This window comes from Delphinus delphis, chromosome 2 (genome assembly GCF_949987515.2).
Source record: "Delphinus delphis chromosome 2, mDelDel1.2, whole genome shotgun sequence".
NCBI classification, from domain to species: domain Eukaryota; kingdom Metazoa; phylum Chordata; class Mammalia; order Artiodactyla; family Delphinidae; genus Delphinus; species Delphinus delphis.
Genome location: NC_082684.1, coordinates 100,595,464 through 100,620,197, shown reverse-complemented (window position 1 = coordinate 100,620,197; position 24,734 = coordinate 100,595,464). Strand labels below are relative to the sequence as shown.

At 43.5% G+C, this 24,734-nt stretch overlaps 1 protein-coding gene across 2 annotated transcripts in view; it reads left to right on the top strand.

Annotated features, from left to right (window-relative positions):
• Positions 1–24,691, top strand: part of MTMR10 (myotubularin related protein 10) — a 44,958-nt gene extending 20,267 nt beyond the window's left edge. The window contains exons 2-12 of one of the 2 annotated variants that reach the window (XM_060005306.1): positions 449–539; positions 6,715–6,898; positions 8,839–8,926; positions 9,008–9,096; positions 11,473–11,603; positions 12,709–12,778; positions 13,380–13,450; positions 17,173–17,342; positions 18,466–18,636; positions 19,878–20,060; positions 21,151–24,691. In XM_060005306.1, the coding sequence (XP_059861289.1) occupies positions 449–539; positions 6,715–6,898; positions 8,839–8,926; positions 9,008–9,096; positions 11,473–11,603; positions 12,709–12,778; positions 13,380–13,450; positions 17,173–17,342; positions 18,466–18,636; positions 19,878–20,060; positions 21,151–21,747 (1,845 nt within the window). In that variant the 3' untranslated portion in view covers positions 21,748–24,691. The remainder of the gene's footprint in view (positions 1–448; positions 540–6,714; positions 6,899–8,838; positions 8,927–9,007; positions 9,097–11,472; positions 11,604–12,708; positions 12,779–13,379; positions 13,451–17,172; positions 17,343–18,465; positions 18,637–19,877; positions 20,061–21,150) is intronic. The other variant, XM_060005305.1, reaches the window with a different exon arrangement.
• The last annotated feature ends 43 nt before the right edge of the window (positions 24,692–24,734 follow it).

Sequence of the window (24,734 nt, the reverse complement as noted above, 5' to 3'; positions counted from 1 at the left end):
TAATGCATGAGGTAAGAACATTAAAAGTTCATACCTAACAGTAAGCCTTCCAAATTGATGGTATTAAATCATTATAGTCCATAAAAAATGAAACTTCTCTTTTTCTTTTTTTTAGGAGTGGATATGTCACTGCCTTTTTGGAGAATGCTTCATTAGTTTTCAAGTTTTGTTTATCTGAATAAAAGTACATTCCTGTTAAAATTCAACTCAGCAAACACTTACTGAATACTTAGCATGTAGTCACTAAAGATTAAACAGTGTCATGGGGCACAACAATGAATGAAATCCCTGGCATTAAGGAGCTCTTTCACACTCTAGGTCAACAGGAAAACATGGAAATAAGTCTATAATCCCTGCCCCAGATGACGCTCCCACACTCAAGGCCTTATTGTACATTTCATTTAACTAAGTGTGTTGAAATCAATTCTAAATGTAGAATTTTTCCTAGGTATGCCTTGCAATAGCTCATTATTCCCAGCCAACAGACCTCCAGCTACTCTTTGCATTTGAATATGTTGGGAAAAAATACCACAATTCAGGTAAATATGAAAATATTAACTATTGTGACTAACTTTACATTGTCTAAATTTTATTCTTATGTTTTATGAGACGCCTCCAAGTACATGAGCTTTAATGATTGTAGAATTATTAGCTTCATAACTGTTAGAGAAGTAAGCACTATATACTAAAAGAGATAACATTTGTCAGATAACATTTAAAAAGTGACGGGGAAGAACCTATAAGCAACTGTAAACATAGGCTTATGAGAATCATGTTAAGTATTTTGCCTGTAGTCACTGGCTTGTATTTTATGATGAAGGAAGATACCTCTCCCTCCCCGCCTGTTAGTTGGTAACTTGAGTTAAAGTAATCTTATCTTTTAAGAAAACTGGCAGAAAATTAAAAGATATTTGAAACTCATGATCTTTTTTGGCAAGGTGTGATTTCATGCAGAAGCTGAAATGGCTAAACTTTTTAGTGGACTTCATTAAGATTGTCAAAATATTGATTTTATATTTCTGAATAAGATTCGTGAAAGGAAGATGAGCATTCATCCAAAAGACAAGTGTATTTTAAACGGTTTTTATAAAAGTGAATAGTTCTGTACACATATATGTCAGTGATGACATCACCAAGGAATATTCCAAGTGATCGTGTAATTCTGTGCATTCTTTTTATATACAAATAATTGTAATTTTGATCAACCAATTTTCTTTTTTTTTAACCTCATAAAAGGCTAGAGAAAAAGCAATGAGGTCATGTCTGACATTAGCTCCTCGTAGGTTAGTGACCACATGTCCATTTGCCTGCTGGATCATGTGCTCTCCCAGTCTTCAAGGGAGAGAGATGACTCAGCTACACGTTTATAGTGAAAGGGCCGTTCACCCCAGCCAGCGTGGTCTGGACGGGCAGCCTATAAATTACTAATTTTACTGGTCCTTTACATTTTGTTACCTCAGAACATATATAGTAATTTAAATAATCTGTATAATAAAAGTATATTCCAGTATCACTGTATTGTAAATTCATTAAAATGTAGGAACAATACACAGTATCTGCAGATGCATATGGTATAAGTACACTGTAAACGCCACAGAGATGATATGCAAAGGTCATAGCTTTTATCTTATGGTACTAACAGAAATGGGGTAACGAAATACTTATAATTTAATTTTTCTTATCACTGTGCAACTAATTGTAATCTAGCCTTGAACAATACAACTAATTTTTAAAGTTCATTTCTTAACATAAAGAAAATTCACTTATTGTCCGAAAATAAAGTATTGTAGATCCGCACTAGTAGCTAGGCAAACGTTCCTTTGGCGCATCTTCAGCTGCAGACCGTGATCATCAGGGTTATCCTCAACAGGACTCTCACCCAGAGTTGTGAGAGAGTAACTGAGATGAAAGCTTCAAGGGGCACAAGAGTCGTAGGAGAGCCTTTGATTCCCACTTGCATTTGTTGATGATCAAAACCAATTCTGGATGATACCTTTTTCCTAGTAGATGATACCTTTTTCCAGTCCAGGGTACAGACCCATGAGTTCTGCACAATGTTCAGCAAGTACAGTGAACTTCATTATGTGTTTGGTGACGTGATGCCTGCTTCAGTTACTTCTCACGGTTGTCTTCATCCGTTCCTCGTGGGCATCTCTGGGTTGATAGCAGTTTATTCAGTCCATAGCTTTCCTACTACTGGTTTCCTTATTCCCGTCAGTCACTTCTCTGTATCTTCTCATATGTAGCTTGTGGAGAAAATAACGATTGATAAGTAACACTTAAAATATTCAGGAACACTTTTATATTGCATCCTTCAGACTCCTCCTCCTTGACAGTCACTTCATAAACATAACACTTGGCCAAAGTTTTGTTAAGATTCCTCATAGGGTAACATCCTTTCATATCCTTCCATGCTGTTGCAGAAGCATAAACTGCACCTTTAAGAGCAAAAGAAGCCTGAAATTTCCACACACTGCAGTCAGAATTCATTAATTTGTGAGTGAAAGAGGCCCAATAATCCACTCTTGAACTTCTGGATGACACCTTGATTCATTGGCTGGATTAAAGAAGTCCTTTTTGCAGGCAGGTAGGTGACAAAGCTGTTTCCACAAATAAGATGTGAAGCTAGAGGATGTCCCCTGCAATTGTCTAAGAATCTGGCCTTAGGCCTTCTGAGGTTTTCTTTCGTGTTCGGCATCACTTGAGTGAAAAGCCAGTCATCCAGGTTCTTCTGCGAGGATCCTGAAGTATGGGGGATGCCCAGCACCCACAGGCTTCGGGACGCTCCACACGCTGACACCGTAGGCGGCACTGGCACAGACAGGAACGATGGTTCTATTTTTGCTCTTTTAACTTGAAAGAAACCACGAGGATGCTGTTTTCACCAGTTAGCTTATTATTGGACAAATAATGTCCCAAAAATACAGATCCATCTTTGTTATAAAATTGATAAGATGTCAGATTATACTTCTGGACTAAAGAATTGAAAACCTCAGGTTACCTGCAGCCTCAGTGTTGGCAGCTCCACTGCATGACAGACACCTGCTTGCAGATGCGGTGACATAATCTCAAGGTGCAGTGTAGGCTCACAGCAGAAGATGGACATTTTCAGTGACGTTATTTTACTTCGTAATTTTATCCTTTTTTTTAAACATGGGTCTTAGTATTAGGTTTTCCTTTAGATGCTTATTTGAAAACCACTTACAGAGGACAAAATCCATTTGAAATAGTGTAGAAATTTTTAAAGTTTGTTGCTTGTCAGTTTTTTTAATATTTTCAGTGTAGCTGTAAATGGTTGCGATTGGTCCTCGTGTCTCGGGAATAGGAGTACACCAGCCTTGTGCACCGGAATCCCTGGGGGAGCTTTTAGAAAGACAGCCATGCCGGCCCCACCCCAGGCCCATAAAGTCCAAATCTCCTGTCTGAACCACTTTGTTGGCTCCGCTCTCTTGGACTTCTTAATGATCGCAGTTCTGTTTTCCCCTTCTTCACCCTTCTTTGTGACTTCTCATTTCTGCAGTGTCATCAAAGCGATAGGCTTTCTTTTCATTTGTTGACAACTTTTATTGTCTTTACTGTTGCTTGAGGCCATTCTAAATATGGAGGGGGCTAGTTAAGTGGAAACTCTAAGATCATTTCAACTCGATCTAGGATTAGACTTGTGAACTGTGTCACAGAAGATAATGACGGTCAGGAGGGCTGACCTTGTTTCATTTTCAGTTGGCTGAGGAGGGGTGTCCTAAAACCTCAGTCAGGTAACCGTAAGGGGAGCCAGATCTTCCTAAGACGACTGGCTTGGCCAGTCTGTTGCTGCAGCCCCTATTAGTAATCCACTAGTAGAGCAGGCCACAGGCATCGGGCCTCTGGGACCTTCTGAAAAGCATTAAAATTTCCAGACTTTCTAATGGCAGATTGGGTACCTGCTACACATTCCATAATAAGCTCTCACTGAAGATGTTGAGTATATCAGAAATCTGGTCCTGGTTGCTGAGAAATGGACAGGTTCTACACAAGTAAAACCTGTGAAATAGCAAACAGTACTAGATCTTGTAGTTGCTCTCACTTTGTGTTCAGAAAAATTCACCTATTGTTAGTTAGATCTTGAGACTTTATATGTTTTGCCAGAGGACCAATCTTGTAAACAGTGAGCATGTTCTCAGCCTAGCTTCCTAAGTCTGTAACCTCAGAACACTGAAAAGTATGCAGGTCTGGACTCCCAGCTAGGGCTGAGCTGCCAAGTATTTACATAGCTCTTTACAAAGTTCCAGTGTGTCTTGGTGGTGGTGGTCATTGCATGGCGGGGACCTCTGTGCAATGTTGAATAGTAATGATGGTAGCAGGTGGTGTTTCTGTTCCTGGTTCTAACAAGGATGATGTTTGCTGTGTGTTTCTGATAAGTACCCTTTATCAAGTGAAGGAAATTCCCTTTTATTCCCAATTTGATAAATTTTTCTGTATTTTATATCATGAGCACGTGTTGGACTCTTTCAAATGTTTTTCTGCACTTGCGAGGGTTTTTTCCCCTTTTATTTGGTCATATGATGAATTCCTTAGGTTTTCTAGTATTGGCTAGCTGCTGTGGTTTTTGGTGCTCTGCTACACAGCGTGTGAAATGGGAATTGCCTGGAAGTTCCACGCAGGTTCCGTGTTCTGGAGAGATCCCAAGTCCCAAGTTCCCCAGCACGTCCTCTGGTGGTGGTTACTCCAGAGCAGGCACTGAGACAGAGTGGCCCACCAGAATACGGGCTTGGAAGTGGCATTTTCATTTTTAACAAGCTCTGTTAAAATCAGAATCATCATAATTATAATTCTGATGCCACTTAAAGGATAAAATGCAAAAGTGCTAGCCCGGCACCTGAGACCCTTTATAATCTAGAGTAGCGCCGTCCAGTAATGGGAATGTTCTGTCACCTGCATCGTCCAGTAGAGAAGCCACTGGCCACATGTGGCCATTGAGCACTTTAATGTGCCTGGTGCAACTGAGGAACTGATTTTAAAATCTTTGTTTAATTTAAATTTCAGTTGAAATTTAAGCAGCACGTGTGGCTGGTGGTTCCTGTCTGGTGCAGCACGGGTTGAGAGGCTAGGCCCCGTCGCGTTTCCCAGCCTCCCTTCCGCCACCTCTGGCACCCTTACTGTGCTCGCTGTAGTTCATTACTCGGTGCTGTGCCGTCCTTCCGCATGTCTTATGTCCCGCTCTGCCTAGCACGCCCGTCTCCTCCTCACCAGCCACCTGCGAGCATTTGGATTGGCTGGTTCCTCAGGACTCTGCTCAGAGCTGCTCGGGTCGGAGACCTTCCCATCCCAGCCTGCAGCCCCAGCCACAGTGGGCTTCCCTCTCCGCCCACATCGTTCTCGTCCACCCGGCGCGCTGTCACCAGCGCCTCAAAGTAGGGGTGAAATCTTAGCTCGCTTGTCAGTTTTCAGGCCTTAGCACGTGGTAGGTTCTCAGAAAATACCTGTTTTGCACCAGGTTTAGTAAATAGTCCACGGGAACGGGCGTGGCATGTTGAGGGGACAAAGAAGGGTTTTCACGGCTGCAGGGGGATGGGAGTTCGGCAGTAACGGGCAGGAACTTTAGTTACAGGGCAGGTCTGCGAGGACTCTTTAAGAGAAGCTGTTTAGGTTTGCTGGATTCAGTTGGAAATGAGTATGATTGCACAGTTGGGGGCAAGGGTAGCGTCCTGAAAGCCTGATTTCAGGAAGTGTGTCCTGTGGCAGCTGCAGGTTGGTCTGAGTGCAGCAGAACATCGGTCGGGCTGTCAGCTGAGAGACTGGCCGTGGTTGCAGCCTGCACAAGGAGTCCCTGGGCCAGGAGAGAGATGGCGTCTGTCACCCAGATCAGGCTGCCTGTGGGGACACCTTCTTTCTCTGTGGTCACTCTGAGGCCCTCCTGAGGCTGTGCGCATGCTCCCAGCAGGTGGCCGTGCCTCTCAAGTGGAGAAGGCTCCTTGCTAAGGAAGGTCAAGTCCAGGCCCTCTGCTGAGTCTCCAGTGGACTGGCACTCTGGTGGAGGCTAAGGAACCTATGTCACCTTATCAAAGAAAAATCGTGTAGATATAGGAGACCAAGAATGTCATAGCGAGTCATACATAGAGAAGGGTTAAGAAGTAAACACTGGAAAGATGAAAGATTCGGACAGCTTGAGAATGGAGTTGATTGTTGGATGCGTTTATTTTTCCAGGCGAAATGTGGGGAGAAAACTAGCAGTGACTTGGATTTACGCCATAGCTTGGGGTAGGGAGTTGAGGGACGCTTGTGAATGGTGTCCATAAACCGGTAGGGATAGGAGACAATTGGAAGTTAAGGAGGAAAGGTGAGCAGCAGGCATCGGTCACCCTTTCAGAAGGTGGCCAGTAAAAGGGAGGGGAACTGTGTAGCGTAGTAGCGAGAGTGGTCTAGTGTGGTCACGTGAAAGCCCTTTCAAAGCCAAGTTTGCCCGTTTGTGAGTGAAGGCGTTGAAGGCAGAGCCAGCGGAAGGACAGGGTATCGAAGGTGCTGCAGGGTGGGGACGAGCTGGACGAGGACGGGACACAGTGGGCTGTCCTGCGGGGGGGCCGCCCCTTGCCCAGGACGGCCGGAAGGGGTAGGGGGGCTTTGGAGATACCGGAGACAAACAGGGAAGAGGTGCCACATTGCAGTGTGTTTGTGACAGGAGGCACAGAGAGGAGAGGGAATTTGAAGCAGAATTAATACTATTGCTTTTTCTTACAGCCAGCAAAGCTAATGGAATACCCTCAGGAGGTGGAGGCGGCGGTGGCATTGGAGTTGGGGGTGGCAGCAGCCAAAAAACTCCTCTGTTTGAAACTTACTCTGACTGGGACAGAGAAGTCAAGAGGACAGGTGCCTCCGGGTGGAGAGTTTGTTCCATTAACGAGGGCTACATGATATCCACCTGGTAAGTCCAGCTTTGACAGTGTTGTTCATGGCTGGGAGTGACTTCTTAGGAGTAATCATCAAACTCTGCTGTCATTGATAACTTTCAAGTTATGGCTAATGGAATATTTATTTTTAATAATGTTTTAATGAATATTTTGTTTTTCAAGATAAGGACTTTTTTTTAAAACATAATTGCAACGTCAATATCCATTGAAAGAAATTGATAATTCCAGTAGTATTGTCAATCATCCAGTCAGTGTTTATTTGCGTTCGTATCTTGTACGTGTCTTTTACGGTTGGTTTGTTCAGATCAGGGTCACATTGAACTTGCATGATCTGTCTCAGGCTTTTTAATCTATGATAGTCTCCTTCCATCCCTTTTTTTTACTTGCCTTTTTTTTTGTTGACAAAACTAGGTCAAATGTTCTGTGGACTTTTTCCCTTTCTAGATATTTCTGGGTTTATCACTGTGGTGTCCTTTAATGTGTTCCTCTGTCCACTGTATCTGAAATGTTAGCTAGCTCTAGGGGCTTAAATAATTACAGCTGACCTTTGAACAACACGGATTTGAACAGCGTGGGTCCACTTCCACACAGATATTTTTTTTAACGGTAAATACTACAGTACTGCAGGATCCCCGTTGGTTGAATCTGCAGGTGCGGAACCATGGGTGTGGAAGAAGCACATACCAACTATAAGTTATATGCAGATTTTCGGCTGCGCAGAGGGTCTGCACACCTAACCCTGGCATTGTTCAGGGGTCAGTTGTAATTAGATTCAGTTCCAGGTTTGAGGCAAGAACGCTTCCTCAGGTGGCTGGGCACCCCCTGTGGCATCATGGGGGCTCCAGGCATCATTGTGACGCTGACTGACCTGTGGGCCCCACAGCAGTCAGCCTGCTCCACCCAGTGCTAAGTTCCCCTTTTATAGAATGGGTTTAGCTGCCCAAAGTGGTTATTCATTAGCAGTGAGGATCATTGCCCAGATCCATTATTTATTGAGGATTGCTATTGTCATATTCCAGTTCTATCCAACTCTTCTCTCAGCAGCTCTTTAGTACCTGAAATACAGTTTGTATGAGGAAGGCAGTATCAATGTTTACTTTTTCCCCTTTACTTAACCAGTTTTCAGAAGGAGCTGTTTCCTAGAATCCTCCAAAAGTGACCAGAAAATTGTTTTTTAATTTTTTACTTGTTTAATATTGTTTAGTATTCAGATTTGGGGGATGTTTTGTTTTAATGTCATTCAGGTCCTCCTTAGTTTTTTCAGATAAGCAGTGTTGTGAACAAAGTACGAGGACCTTCTAGGAGTGCAGTGCTGAGGAAGGGGCTTGGGAGCACACGGCTTGAGTCTTCCTCTGCCTCCCCTTGAATTTGAACTTTGTGGCCAGCGTGCATTATGTGTTGAGAAGCCTGTGACAGGGCCTGCCTCTGTCCCCTACCTGGCCATGTGAGCAGAGGAAGGAAAAGAGATGTCTTCAGGTGCAGTGAGCTTGCCTGGTAGTAACCGCTCTCTAACCCACATCCCGGAGTCCACCTGCCTTTGGGAGATGGGAGACAGAGAAGGGGGAGATGAGAAGGGGGTGGAAGCTTCTCGGGAGATTTGTGGGCTTGGTTTGGTTTGGTGTGGTGTGCCTGGTATCTCCTACCCATAGCCTGTCGAGAGAACGATGATGGACATGTTTTTCAGAAATTGCATATGTTTGATTAATAGTCATTCTGGAAAATATTTCAGATGCTTCCTTTGGATTGTTCCCCTGCTATGAGTATAACGACTGTGTTAATTGAGCACCTCGCACGTGTTTTAGACTGAGATGTCTAGGCTCATCAGTGGCACCCACGGTGCCCACTGCACGGCCACTGAGTAGGGTGCACGTTAATTAAATGTGGGGTCTGCAGAGCACGCTTATCCTGCCTGAAGCACAGGCTCTTACATTACGATTCGTGTTTTCCTCTCCAGCCTTCCAGAGTACTTTGTAGTGCCAAGTTCTTTAGCAGACCAAGATCTAAAGATCTTCTCCCATTCTTTTGTTGGAAGAAGGATGCCAGTAAGTGATATCTGTTGGATTTCATTAATACTATTGTCCATTTTTCCACCCAGTTAAGTAAAGGCTCTACTTCTCTCCTAGTTCTGGTGCTGGAGCCACTCGAATGGCAGTGCTCTTGTGCGCACGGCCCTCATAAAAGACATGCTGCAGCAGAGGAAGATCGACCAGAGGTGAGCGGGAGACAATCCTTGGTACTTGGGCATCTTTCGTTGTCATAGCGAAGTACAGTAACCTCCTGACTAGCTAAAGATAGCTGGGAAGCACTGTGTGTTCCATACAAGAATTACTGTGGAGAAAATTGAATATATTAAAATTAACATTTAAGTTATATTAAATGTAATTTAATACTTTGGCTTATAAGACACTTGAAGGTCTTACGTTGCTGACACTTTTCTATAATGTTGCTTCTAATGAACTTCCAAAGTGCAGTGATTTCCAGTTGAGACACTTGAGGACAAATCAGATTTTTCGTGTAGTTCAACGCGTCCTAGGTCTGCCAAGTCACGATAACTAAAAGTGGTGTAATTGGCTACCGTGAGCAAGTTTGTCGTCATCTGCCGAAGTCCCCAGTGACCTCCGTGTTGGTGAAGCGGGAGGCCTTTCTCAGGCGTCCTCACACAGTGGGCACCGCTGTTGGCCAGGCTCTCCCCGGGCCCCGGCTTCTGCCCCCCTCCACCTCCTGAAGCTCCTCGTCCCCGCTGCACTCCATGCCCCTGCCAGCCCGTCCTCCTGTCTCCAGGCACGACAGAGCTTGTCTCAGGCCACCTCCGCTTCCCATTCCATATTCCCTTCTGAAAGAAGTTCATCTGCATCAGTGGCTTTAGTGACTGTCAGATTTATATCTCCAACCTAAGTTGACACTTTCCACGTGGAGGTCTCAAAGTCCCTTTAAATTCATGTTCAAAACCAAACTCAAGTATATGGGCACCACGCACCCCCTGCCCCCACCCCGACCCCAGCCTGCTCTCAGGAACCGAGGAGTCATCCTGATGCCTGTCTTTCACTTCCCTTCACGTCCAGTCCGTCGTCAGATTCTGTCCTTCACTTTTCAGAAACCTTACCCCTCTCCTTCCACCCCAGCTCCACCTCTGCCAGTGTGTTGGAGGGGCCTCATCCTTCCTCCCGTGTCTCATCCAGGACCATGCCCTGTCCCTTCTGGGCTCCGGCCGCCCTGGGGTTTTGCTGGTCTTTGGTATCTCCTGACTTTTGGCTGTGCTGCCCCCTCCTCCTGGACCACCTTCTTCATGCTAGTCAATGAGCACTCCGCACACACACAACCACACACACACACCCTGCCACACACACACACACACACACACACACACACACACCCCCATCGCTTGGTACTCGCTCGTTTTCTGCACCTGCATTCAGACATCACTTCCTTAAGATAAGCCTTCCCCTGTCTCCCAAATTAGATCTGGCCTCAAGTTACACATTCGCTATATCACTATAATTTTCTTCTTAACACTTATTTTGGTTTCTCATTGTACGTGTGTGTTACAGTTTGATTACTGCCTGTCCTTACGCGACCGTGAGGTGACAGAACTGTGTCTGTTTTGCACACCATTGTTCAGCTATATTCAGCACCCAGGAAATACCTGCAATTGAATATTTATTCAATACTTGTCCAATAAATGAGGAACAAAGGAAAAGATCTTAGAAAACAGGCTCAGAGAGCCTCAGAAATTGTGTATCACAGTCTGTTATTGGGACAGCCAGGTCGTCCGTTTTTTCCACAGTGCCATAACTGACAGCCACATTTGCTGAAGCAAATAACTATCAAGTGACCCTCAAATGACCCTTCAGTTTTCTGGAGAGGGTGACTGCAGTCCCACAGGTCCGTATTCTCTCGTGGATTTAAATTTCGCTTTAATCACGTTAGTGATTAATGTCCATTCTGTCCTACCTTGTCCTGCCTTGTGGACATGTCGCTGATTAAGTGCTCCGTCAGGAGTGTTGCTATGAAAGGCAAGGCTGCAACCCTGTTAACTAGAAAACCTTAGAACCAGTGGCAGTTTTAATTATTTAACTTAAGCGAAGAATTACTTTAATTCCCTTTGTTTTTTCAGCTATTCTATTCTTTGTAACTAGGACAGATTCTCTTTGTTGTCCAACCTCATCTCCACCCTTTTTCCCTCAGACACGTCACCATCGCCCCACTGGCCCTCGCTAGGTTTCTCCAACAGCCAGGCTTCTGTTCTACCACAGGATCTTTGCACTAGCAGCTCCTCTGCCTGGAACACTGTCCCCCGTCTTTGCACAGCTCCTGGCCATTTGGGCTTCAGCTCCGGTATCATCGTCACGGAGGAGCGTTTTCTCACCACGTGACCCGAGCTAACCTGCATCCACTCTGTTCCATCACCCTCAGCGTTCACCACGGCCTGTCGTCTCTCCTATCCCCCTCCCCCCACCAAGAGCACAGACTGCATGTCCCTCTCTCTGTCCCCAGCCCTCAGAGCAGTGCCTGGGCTCACAGCAAGCACTCAAAAAATATGTTTTGAATACATGAATGAGTAGTGACTCAAGGATTTTGTCTTTATTAGGATTTGTAATGCCATAACTAAAAGTCATCCGCAGAGGAGTGATGTCTACAAATCAGATTTGGATAAAACCTTGCCCAATATCCAAGAAATACAGGCGGCTTTTGTAAAACTTAAGCAACTGTGTGTTAATGGTAACTTCATTTCTATTTTATATATATGTAAATAATAAATGGGTGATTATATGAGGCATGTCAGGAAAAGTGACATTACTTAAAAATTTAGAAATAGGTATATATTTAAGTAGAGGCTCGTTGAAATATTTGTACAAATTACTATTGTATGAGAATGCCAGGAGCTCTTAGAAAATGAAGTTTAAGCTGCTTTTAGTTTTGTAGGAAAAGTGTACCAATTAAGTCACTTTCAGATCATGAAAGGTCTGGTAGGATGCTTCTGTAAAAGTGTCTGCTCAGTAGAACAGCCTACTATCTCACAGACAAACTTACGAAGACCTTAATGTATTCAGTTATATTTTGAGATACGTGACTTGACATGAATTTCAAACAGAGCCATGTTATAATCTGTGCAGCCTCAGAGTTCCCATATGTCTGTTAGAGCAGATGCTTATGGGGTGCTTTCGATGTACCCTGGAGGGATGACTCACTTGAAAGCACCTTTGGTGTGAAGTGTGCACAGAGAGAGCCCCTTGTCACTGGGCGGCAGGACTGGCGCCGGCTTGGAAGGAGAGCTGGGAGGGGGTGTGCTTAAGAAACACAGTGACTGTGTCTTTCAGCCGTCCCGTGAGCAGCATGTGGCTGAAGCGTGAGGCGAGGGGCACCTCGAGACAGGCCAGGCCAGGCCCCACCAGGAAGCTGCCCCATTTCCTGCAGGGGTCAGCCACTAAGGACATGAGAACCGGGCGCTGGCAGCAGGGAGGGAGGGAGGGGCAGGCCTACGGTGAGAAGCTGAGGAGGGGGCCGGGGTCACCTAAGCGCTTGCTTAGGGGGCGGAGGCCGGCAGACTCTCCAAGCTTTCCCTGGGAGAGCCACAGGGAAGGAGATGGAGGTCTGGGGAACGCTTTGTTTTGTTTCTTACAGAATTGTGACGTGCCTTCTTAAATGTTTTTATGACTAAATGCAAAGGCGTACACTTTCTTAAAGCCACAGCTTTTAAATGTTAAAAACTGATGTATCACCTAGCTCTCAATTTGATCATGAAAAATAAGCTTAAGAAGCCTGAAAGTGTTATATGCCTGTATATATGTGCGTGTGTATAATTATATATGTATATTAATTACAGAACCATTTGAAGAAACTGAAGAGAAATGGCTGTCTTCACTGGAAAATACACGGTGGTTAGAATATGTAAGGTGTGTACAATTGCTTTCCTTTTCTCTTAACTTATTTTGAAATAATTATCGAGTCACAGGAGGTGCAAAAGTATTACAGAGCCATGCACTCCTCACCAGCCCCCCGGTGGCAACGGCTTACATAAGTAGACTATGGTTATCAAACCGGGAAACCGACAGTAGTACAAACTACAGTTCTTATCCAGTCTCCCCAGTTTATACGTGCTCTCATGTGTGTTTCTGTGCAGTTTTACCGTGTGTAGATTCATGTGACCACCAGCACAGGCAGGATGCAGAGCTGCTCCGTCACCAAGGCTCCCACCCCCAGCCCCAGCATTTCCATCCCCGTCCCCTGGGAACCACTGATCTCTTCCCCGTCTCTATAGTTTGGTGATGTCAAGAATGTTATGTAAATCAACAAAGGTTAATGAATTTCCCTGATATAAAAATCAAACTGTACTCTGTTGATGAATCGTATAAATACTGAAGAAATTCCAAAAGGTTATAGAGAATATAAACATGTATCGTGAAAGATCAGATTTGCTTGACTTCACGTACTTTAAAAAATATATTCGTAGTGGAAATTTGGTTTTTAACAGTGTGTTTCCATTTCTCTTTCCAGGGCATTCCTTAAACATTCAGCAGAACTTGTGTATATGCTGGAAAGCAAGCGTCTGTCTGTAGTCTTACAAGGTAATTCATTACTGACAACACTGGTCCCCCGGCCAGCCATCTTGACTGGAGATCCACACCCAAGTAATTACATGCATCTTAGCCATCTCCTACTTACTGCATGCCACCAGATAGATACACTACAGATCCCGCACATTATTAAACAGTGGCACAAAGACCTCAGACAGAAGAACAGAAAGGAGTCAGACTCTTTGCCCTGTGTTAAATCTGCCTTCCTGTATTATGGCAAGGGTGGGTCACATCCCTCATTGGATCAGACAGAGTGTTAATCTCGGCGGAGCATCCTTTCTCTCTAATCTTGCTGTCTTTCTGATTCATACAAATTTTAGTTGAAATGCCTCTGGCTCATGCTAGATTGTGACTTTAAAGAAACAGTTTGGTATCAAGAAATGGACTGAACTGAGTAGCCAGCAATGTGAATTTTGTCTAGTGTTTGGTAGGAGTAGATGGCAAAAAAAAAAAAAAATCTTTCAGTTAAGCAAAGAATAATTGTATATTAAATAACTTTACAGCTAATAGCATTTTTAAGCTTACGGATAAAGTTTAATAAACCACAAGCTACCTGATTTTATAATATATTCATGCATAGTTCATGAATATGCTGTGCTACTGAAGCTTACAGAAGTATTTTTACCAACTGTCAAATTCAACTGACTTTAACAAAGTAAAGTGACAAGCCTTAGGGGGAAAAGAAGAAGAGTAAGTCACTGTTTCCAGTAATCCTTAGCTCATGCCGGCAGCGCGTATGCAATTCACAGACACATGGAGAGCCAGCCATTGAGAACCCGCACCTCTCACAGCCAGTGGTGTTCTCATCCTGTTCCAAGACGCTACTTAGCACACTTCTTCATGCATTAGTTGCCATGTAAAATACCTCAGAAGAGATACTGAGCCTGCACTTTACTAACACTTTATTTTAGAATGTGTTTTCTAAACAGTTTATTGAGGTATAGTGTACATACTATAAAATGCACCTGTTCTGAATGTGCAATTCAATAATTTTTAGTAAACGGCGTCCAGTTTTAGAAATTTTCCATCACCCCGAAAAGATTCCTTGTGTCCCAACCCCAGGCAACCACTAATCTGCTTTCTGTCTCTCTAGATTTGCTTTTTCTGGACGTTTCATATAAATGGAATCATGTAGTATGTGGTCTTTTGCCTCTGGCTTCTTTCATTTCACATACATGTTTTTGAAGTTCGTTCACGTAGCATGTCTCAGCAGTTTGCTCCTTTTTATTTCTGAGTAGTGTACCATTGTTGTAAATACCACATTTTATTTATCCATTTACTTGTTGGTGGACATTTGGATTGCTTCCACTTTCTGGCTGTTATGAATTATGCTGCTTTTAACATTCACGTAAAAGTCTTTGTGGGGACATCTGTTTTTCTTTATTTTGGGTAGATACCTAGAAGTAGAACTGTTGAGTTATATGGTACGTTTATGTTCAGCTTTGTAAGAAACTGCCGAAGTGTGTTCTAAAGTGACTGTACCCAATTCCCCTTCCCCTCAGCAGTATGTGAGGGTGTGTTTCTGCACTTCATCGGCTACTGTTAGGAGTGTCGTCATTCTAGTAAGTGTGAAGTGGGAGTTCATTGCAGTTTTTATGTGCATTTCCCTAGTGCATACCATGTGCTGATTGGTCGTTCGTGTATTGACTTTGGTGAAATACCAAATCTTTTGTCTGTTCTTCAGTTAGGTTGTTTTATCATTGAGTTCAAAGAATTCTTAACAATTCTAGATACAGGTTCTTTGTATCTTTGTAAGATTTGCAAATATTTTCTCCTAGTCTGTGGTTTATCTTTTCACTTTCTTGATGACTTTTGAAGCACAAGTTTTGAAATTTTGATGAAGTCCAGTTTATCCATTTTTTCTTTTATGAATCATGTCTTTGGTGTTATATGTAAGAACTCTTTGCCTAATTCAAGGTTATGAAGACTTTCTCCCATGTTTTATTCTGTAAACATTTTATAGTTTTAGCTCTTACATTTAGGCCTATGATTCACTTTGAATGAATTTTTGTGTATGATGTGAGGTAAAGGTCTATATTCATTTTTTTTGCATGTGTGTTTATTGCATTGTCCCAGCAGCATTTATTGAAAAGACTGTTCTTTCTCTATTGACATGCCTTGGCAAAGGTCTGCTGACCGGCTCTTTATTTTTGGACTCTCAGTTTTATTCCATTAATCTGTATGTCTGTACGTACGCCAGTACCACATTATCTTGAGTGCTGTAGCTTTAGAGTATGTTTTGAAATTAGGACATGTAAGTCCTCCAACTTTGTTTTCAAATTGTTTTGCTAATTCTAGGTCCTTTGCATTTCTGTATAACTTGTAGGATCAGCAAAAAATCCTATTGGGATTTTGATAGGAATATGTTGAACCTGTAGATTGGGGAGAATGCCATCTTAACAGTATTCAGTCTGCCAATCCATGAAATGAATATCTCCATTTATTTGGGTTTTCTCTCACGTCATGTCAGCAATGTTTTATAAGTTTTCAGTGTACAACTCTGGCACTTATTTTGTTAAATCTCCCTGTAAGTATTTTCCTTTTGATGCTATTGTGAATACAGTTGTTTTCTTAATTTCATTTTCAAGTTTTTTGTGTACTCCTTGTGATTGTGTATAGAATTCCTGCAACCTTAACTAAACTCATTCATTAGTTCTAGTAGTCGTTTGTGGATTCTTTAGGGTTTTTTTTTTACGTACATACACGTGTTGTCTGCAGACACAGTTATTGCTTTTTCCTCTCCAATCTGGATGCCTTTGATTTCTTTTTCCTGCCTAACTTCCCTGTGTAAGCTTCCAGAACAATGTGCAGTAGAAGTGACAAGAGCAAACGTCCTTGTCTTGTTGCCCGTCTTAGGAGGAAAGCATCCAGGCTTTCACTAATAAGAATGATGTTAGTTGTAGGTTTTTGTAGATTCCTCTTATCGGGTTGATATTCCCTTCTATTCCTAGTTTGCTAAGAGTTTTTATCCAGAATGAATGTTGGATTTTCATCACACAGATGCTTTTTATTCATCTAATGAGATGATTGTGTTATTTTTGTCCTTTATTTTTTTATTACGGTGTGTTAGATGTTAAACCAACGTTGCATTCTTAGGATAAATTCTTGCATTCCTGAGATAATTTGGCTTGCTTATACTTTGTTGATGACTTTTACATCTAATCATAAGGGATATTATTTGATAGTTTTCTTCTGATTTCTTTGACTGGCTTTGATATCAGAGAATTACTGGCCTCATTAAAAAGGACACCAGCTACAAAAGACGCAAGGGAAATATTTGCCACCATTTTGGATGGTGGTGGACAGTTCCATTTCTCTCATTCACCTCTGAGTCACCATATGAAGCTGTCAGTAGAAAGACTGCATGATATTTAATATCCTTGGCACAGAAATAGAATGGGCTCTGGAAAGATTTCTACCACAAATCATGTAAATGTAAAAAGTGTGAGAGATATGCTTCTAATTATCTAGAAAACATTCAAATATAAAAAGCCACCTCCTCATTAAACATTACTTTAGTAGATCTAAGTCTTGATCTAAATCTAAAAGTTTATAATGTTTTAGAGTGGCTGGGCCTGAATAAAATTTCCTAACATGGGTGATTTTGAAGGCCGCCCAGGCACAGAACACTGAAGTATATACTTTGCCTCTCCTTCCTTTCTCTCTTAGCATTTTTCTACGTACTAATCATTTTCTTTCCATCTTATTGACAGAGGAGGAGGGAAGAGACTTGAGCTGTATTGTAGCTTCTCTTGTTCAAGTGATGCTGGATCCCTATTTTAGGACAATCACTGGATTTCAGAGTCTGATACAGAAAGAGTGGGTCATGGCAGGATATCCATTCCTGGACAGATGCAACCACTTAAAGAGATCAGAGAAAGAGGTAACAAAACCTTCATGCCTATTATCAGTCCTTCAGTGTGCACAGGATAAAACCTTTCGTTATATGAAGAGATGCTCCATCCGTAAAGAGATGAGGAGACTTTTTAAATATTGCCTTCAGTACATCTTAGCTTCTTGGGCCAAGACTGACTCATGGATTAGAGTCCAAGTTGAGGTACTTATGAAGATTCTCATAACTATATAGATAAAACTCTTTAAAAGTTGCCTGTTGAATTTCTCTAAGTTGAAAACTGCTTGAAGAAATGCTGCATTAACTCTTCTGCAAGCAGACAACAAGCATGTTAGATATTTTGAAAAATCAGCTTTGGAATATCATAATTTCTTAAAACGGGGCACGTACGTTAAGAATGGCAAGTTGAGGGGGCATCTTTGTAAGAGCTGCGGGGTTGGTGGCTGCATGGGGTCCTAGTGGAGCTGTGACAGGCCCTGCAGGTGTCTTGTGGTCAGGGTGGCTCCCGAGAGCACACTTTGATTCGTGCTGTCTCATGTAAAACAGTCTCTGTCATCTGAGGAAACCTTAACAGTGAATGCTTCACTTCTGAAACGCTAGGACTCGGGGAAGCACTGGGCAGGAGGCAGTAGCTGTCACAGTGGCTGTTGTAAGCTGCTGTACTTGGGGGTGCACCACGTGACCCCGAGGCCACGCCAGCTGTTTTCTGAAACTCCGAGAAGGTTTCCAGACCCTGAGTCTGCAGGGTCCACCAAAGAGTTGTTTCTTGGTCTTGGGGTTTTGTGGTTTTTTGTTTTGTTTTAAACATTCTAAAGAATTGTTTCCAGGATCAGCTGGAACACGTGAAACAAGTATTTCACTGTCCCCCATTCACGTGGCCACACCCTGCCCATCTGTTGACTTTGCCACTTCAGCTTGGTGGACTTGGTGGGCAGAGGAGGGCTGTGATGATGTGTCTCAGACCAGCCTAGTTTTTAGGTTAGACATGGCCGTCTCATGTGCTCACGTACCCTTCGATCAGCTTCGGAGCCAAGTGCTCAGGCCTCGCTGTTTTCTTATTAATCTCTTCCTTCATATCAGCAAGAGGTTTGGAAATAGATGTGAACACTGAAGGGCAGCATTGAGTAATCTTGTTTCAACGTGTGTCCGCCAGGCTCCCGTGTTCCTGCTGTTCCTGGACGCCACGTGGCAGCTGCAGGAGCAGTGCCCAGCGGCTTTCGAGTTCTCCGAGACCTACCTGGCGGTGCTGCACGACAGCACCCGTGTGGCCCTGTTCGGCACCTTCCTCTTCAACTCCCCGCACCAGCGCGTGCAGCAGAGCTCGGTGAGTGGCGCCCGCCGTGGCCAGGGTGAACTGCTTTATTGAGATAGCATTGAAGTACAATCAGCTGTGTGTTTAAACTGTCTTAGCTACCATTTTATGCGGTCATTTCTGAAGGAATTATTTATAGATGGTTAAAAATCCAGGAACTTGAACTTGTTTCATTTTTATCAGTGAGCATTTTATGTATTTCTCTCTGATGTTTATTGTTCATAATAAGCCAACTGAAAGATGTAAATCATTTTAACTGCTGTAAATGTCATGCTTTTGTATTTATATTTTCACATTTGGGCTGTCTGAATGGGTAATGGATATGATCCTGTTTGAGGACATTTGTTTCCTAGGTCAGCAGAATAAAAGTTGTACAAAGCAAATTATTTTTCTTCAAGAGTCCTGTGGAGAAGAATTTGAGAGAGGAAATGTAGGCGTGACGTGAGACTGCGGTTCTCTCAGGGCGCTGCTTACTGGATGTGCTTAGACCCTCATGCCGCGTGGCAGTCACCTTTACGTTAGGACCATTGCTTTCTAGTCCCAATTCCTTGACTGAGAGGAAGAACCATGAGTAAGGAGGGTCTCAAGCCAAACTTGAAACTATCTATAGCTTCTGGTTGCCCCTGGTGGAACCTTCCGGAACCACAAGTTCTGTCTCACCCACATTTGGAGCAATGAGTATAGCCAACAAATGCTGCAGTGACCACTGAGGGAGACAGAAAGGACAGCTCTCGTGGGCCTTCAGGAAGACTTTGGTGGAAGGGGGGCTGCCCTCACAGTGAGCTGTGGGATCCTCAGGCCCGGGTCTGGGAAGGTGCTGAGCCTGGATTCCTCATCCATGAAACTGCTCCATCAAATCAGTAGTAGAGCAGACATTCTGTGAGCTGAAGCATCATGAGGAGCATCCTGAAGAAATGCGTTGTTCAGGATTGGGGGTGTGGATGCATAAGGAGATGGATTTATTCAGGCCGTGGCACCAGGGAGAACTCCATTCACGAGTCATACTCACCAACACACTCATTGCCCAGGGGCCCAGCTCCCCTCTCGGTGCAGGGGTCCACGCGCTCCTCCGTGTGAGGCGCCAGGAATGTCTGTTCTCGGGAAGCGGAGCGTGCTGCTCCAGTGGGGTTGGAGGCGCTTTAGTTCAGACAAGTTCATTTGTATGATGATGAATGACCGTCAGAAATGAATTTACTATGAGAAAATCTTAGTTTGGCATCTTTTCACAAATGTTCAAATATTTTATTTTGCAGGAATTTGCTATAAGCAAAAATATCCAATTGGGTGATGAAAAGGGTTTAAAATTCCCTTCAGTTTGGGACTGGTCTCTTCAGTTTACAGCAAAGGATCGCACCCTTTTCCACAACCCCTTTTACATTGGAAAGAGCATGCCTTGTGTACAAAACGGTTCTGTGAAGTCTTTTAAACGGACAAAGGTAAGTTACAGAAATGCACTAACGGTAAAAAACCTGGTATTTGCTCACACATAACCAAAAACATCTTTTTCAGAACAGAGTATTAAAAGTCCAGTCACTTCCCCTGACAGCATTGCCAGTGTAGGTTTGGAGGGGTCATTCACTTCCTCACTCAGATGACCCCACCCCGACTTTTCATCTTGTTGTCTGAGGCCCACACAGCCCTGGTCGTCATCTCAAGAGTCAGCAGTTGCCGCCCTGTACCCAGGGCCCTGCTCCTGAAGCCCGTCCGCTCAGCCTGTTCTAGAATCAGCAGGTCTAGCTTTTTTCTGACCAGAAATCTTAGAAACTCACACTTCAGCAAATTATACGCAGACCTTGTTTTACTGCACTTGCTTTATTGCACTTTGCAGATACTGCATTTTTTACAAATTGAAGGTTTGTGCAAACCCGGCGTTGAGTTCGTCCGTCGGTGCTATCTTTGCAGCAGCGTTTGCTCACTTTGTGTCTCTGTGCCACATTTTGGTAATTCTCACAATATTTCAAGTTTTTTCATTATTATTATATTAGTGATGGTGATCTTTGATCAGTGATCTTTGACATTGCTATTGAAAAAAGATAACTCACTGAGGGCTCAGATGATGGTTCACATTTTTTAGCAATAAAGTGCTTAAATTAAGGTATGTACATAGTTTTTTTTAGACATAATGCTATTGCACACTTAATAGATTACAGTATATTGGAAACGTAACTTACATATGCCCTGGGAAACCAGAAACTTCGTGTGACTTGCTTTATTGCGGATACTCGCTTTATTCCGGTGTCTAGAACCGAACCCACTGTATCTCTGAGGTCTGCCTATAATGAAGAGGATATATCTCCCCCCACCCCCATGCAGGCTACAGCCTAGGCAGAATCAAGGCCTAAAAGTGTTAAACTCCAGTGGAGGAGGATTGGAATAAGTATCACCAGGGAAGGAACAAAACATTCTTTAGGTTGAAATTCTACCAGTTTTTCCTAATACCGAGTTTATATTTACCATTACACTTCTACTGTCTTTCTAAAAAGGGAAGCTCCAGGAAAATAATGCTAAAATCTCTCTTCTGTACAGAAAAGCTACAGCTCCACACTAAGAGGAATGCCGAGTTCCTTAAAGAATGGAATCATCAGTGACCAAGAGTTACTTCCCAGGAGAAATTCATTAATATTAAAAGTAAAGCCAGACCCCCCTGAGCAGAGCGACAGCCAGGACAGGGGTGCGGAGCAGTACTTCCGAGAGTGGTTCTCCAAGCCTGCCGACCTGCATGGGGTGATTCTGCCGCTTCTGTCCGGAATGCACATCAAACTGTGGAAACTCTGCTACTTCCGCTGGGTCCCTGAGGCCCAGATCCAGCGCGGGGGCTTCATCACGGCCTTCCACAAGGTCTCCCTGCTGGCAGATGAGGTGGACGTGCTGAGCAGGGCGCTGCGGCAGCCCCAGGGCAGCCCCCCGGAAGCCCCCTGCCCTGAGCTGGTCCAGAGCAGGGTGTACTTCCACGCTGGCGGCCCGCACGACGCCCCGGGGACACCGGACTTCCTCTCCTCCTCGTTCCCCTTTTCCCCAGTGGGCAATCTGTGCAGACGGAGCATTTCAGGGACACCGCTAGGCAAGTTTTTAAGTGGGGCCAAAATATGGTTATCTACTGAGACACTAGCAAATGAAGACTGAGGCGGAGTGGCTTTCTGAACATCCTGAGGGAGTGAGAGACCTTCTCCTCTGAAGTAAAACTGCCGGCCGAGGCGTCTGAAGCTCTAATCGTTCTATACGTAAGAATAACAGTTGAAATTTGCACTAATACTTTAAAACATGTTGAATTATGCTTCCTTCACAATATTTTTAAAAGATAGGCATAACTTTGTTATTTATGTCCTCTTTCTATCATTCTAGGTCTGGCTCATTTTTAGATCATTTGCAGGCAGACATTCCCATGATCTTATTACTGTGGTCAAACTAATCAGGTTTTGTCTGCGACATTTGTTTTGTCTACATCCATTTTTCCAACCACCTCCTAAAGGTTCCCTGATCCTCAGTTGGATTAGCAGCCCAGAGAAGCAGACATCAGGAGAGTTAAGAAATTAGTGTTTAGTGTATTTTCAAGGAGCATCCAGTAAACCCCAGTGGGCGTTAGTAGGTATTTGTGTATTTATCTGGTCACTTTCTATTCTCTCTAGTTGAGCTCACCTGAGAGTTGTGTGTTCTCACACTGTAATTTATTTTAGATCACTTTGGGACCGTAGATCACTGTGTTTTAAAATCATGAGTTTCCTTAGGACTAACTTTAAAATGATATGCACTGTTGACTTTAAAAGCATTTACTATAGATAATTAAATTTAGAAGTGCCTTTGACATTAATATTAAGATATGAAGAACACAGAGTAAAACAATTTGTTTTTTAAATTAGGGTGTCAAAGTCCCACTGCACATTGGAAAGAGGCTGGTCACACTCGGCATTGTACCGACAGCCAGGAGTCCCCAGAGGCACACATCCCTCCGAAAGTCACCGAACACAGTGGGTCTGAGGCAGGGTCCAGGTCGGGGCGGCAGCATCACTGACACCCACCCTCAAAGTAGAGGCCCCGTCACAGTCCAGTGGGGAGCACTCCCGGGGCACTTTCCCTTGGAAGTCAGTGATGAGGTCTTGAGTCAGGTCACCTGAGTGCATAGTGCTTAGGAAGGGAGGACAGGAGCCTAACAACGGACTTCTCTCAAAATACTGCCACTGTAAAACGGTGAGAGCACCCCGCCCCCCCCAACCCATGACAGGTGTTCAGAGGCACAGACAGAGGTGTGCTCTCATCTCAAATTCCCGTTTTCAGGTTGTGTCACAAGAGCCGAGCCAAAGCTGTGGGCCAGAGCTGGAGCTTACTGTGGCCATGCTGGTCACAGCCTCCCCAACACCCCTGACTTCTGTGTAAAAGATGGATGTTTTCAACGTGGCTGTTTTTAGAGTTTCTGAAACTGCCATCTTAAGCTTTTTAAAAAACGTTTATAGTAAAGTATCTAGTTAGCTTATGTCCTTTTTTAAAACAATTTTTTTCAAAACTGTGTGTTTTACCTTTATATGTAACAAATAGATGTTTCTATTTGAATTATTTGCCTTTTAAAAATGGTTGGATAATGTCTCTGAACTTACAGGGACAGAAGTTCCTATGCAGTCTTAGGAAATCCATTGTGTGGATAAGCCCAGTGTTTTGCCAACTTGTCTAGAAAGTAAGGGCTTTCTTAGTTTATATAAATAGCACTGTTGCCATTAAACATTTTAAAGTCCTTGATTAGAAACCAGCTCCGGTCCCCTGAAAACCCCACAGCATATCCTGCCACTGGAAGTGTAATAATTTTTCTTCCTTTTTCATTAGGCTGCTTTTTTATTATTACAAATTGTTCTAAATTTGTTAGTTTTTTTGGGTTGAGCATTTACTTCTTTATAGCTTTCTTCCCTCTCACATTTATTTTAACCCTTTTAGTAATTTTTTTTGATTAACTTGCAAGTTTAAAAATGATTAGGTACTATTAATACTGTTTTAAAATAGAAAATGTGCATATTTTTGTATGATAATCAAATGTAGTATAGTTTTTTGTTTTATTTTTGCTGAACAGTTGTTATATAATGATTATTGTGCTACAGTTTTATCGTGCATAATATGAAAAACAACTATTACAGCCTTGAGTCCTGGCCCCTGCAGAGCTGCCTGGCACCACTCCTGGCACGGAGGACGTGTGGGGACAGAGTCCAAATGTGGTTCTGGACGCGGACACGGAGCCTGTGCTGACAGAGGGCCACACAGGCGTCAGGCAGCTCCGGACTCGCTAGGATCGGACTTAAAGGTGTACCATGTCTTACTGTTTTGTGATGGAAACCAGTTTTAAAACCAAAAATTTCTAACTTTATTTAAGAAAGTATATTAATCTGTGCTAACAGAGGGTGAAAAGTATTCAAGGCGTCCTTCAACAAAATCTGCTTGCTGTAGCAGTAACCTCAAGCAGCTAAAACTTGAGAGAAAATGAAAACCTTTGTGCCTAAAATTGACTATGACTTGGGTTAAAGTAGGATGTGCATGAAGGTGAGAGACCCTGCTTTTCAGCAGTGGTGAATGTGAAGGAAGTGTTGACTGCTAATAAAATTTCCACAGGAATCACTGCCTTCGTTGTCAATACGAGTCCCCTGCAAGAACACAGAGCATCAAGAAGCGAGGGTGTTTTCTTCAGCCGTGCTTGTGTGTCGTCCACCCGACGCTCTGCCTGCTGTAAAGCAAGGCAGAGATGGGTAACGTTTCTAACCTCAGTGCACAGCTGGCTGTTGTCACGGCCATGTGGGTGTCCTTCCATTTAACAAATTAAAAAGCTGGGGAGCACCATTTCCTTAAGAAGGTCTTGGAACTAGTCTCTGGGAGCGGGAGCCTGGCCCGCCACGCCTGGGCCTACCGTTCTGATAAACCCCTTCCTGCGTCCACCTTCCCCAGCCCAAGGCTCTTCCAACAGTGACGGGCAGCCCTGTACCTGCACACCTTGGCGATACTGCAGGTCAGTTCCAGAGCCCCACAATAAAGCAAGGATCTCGATAAGGCAAGTCACGTGAATTTGCTGGCTTTCCAGTGCATATAAAAGTTATATTTCCACTATACTGTAGTCTTTTAAATATGCAGTAGCATTATGT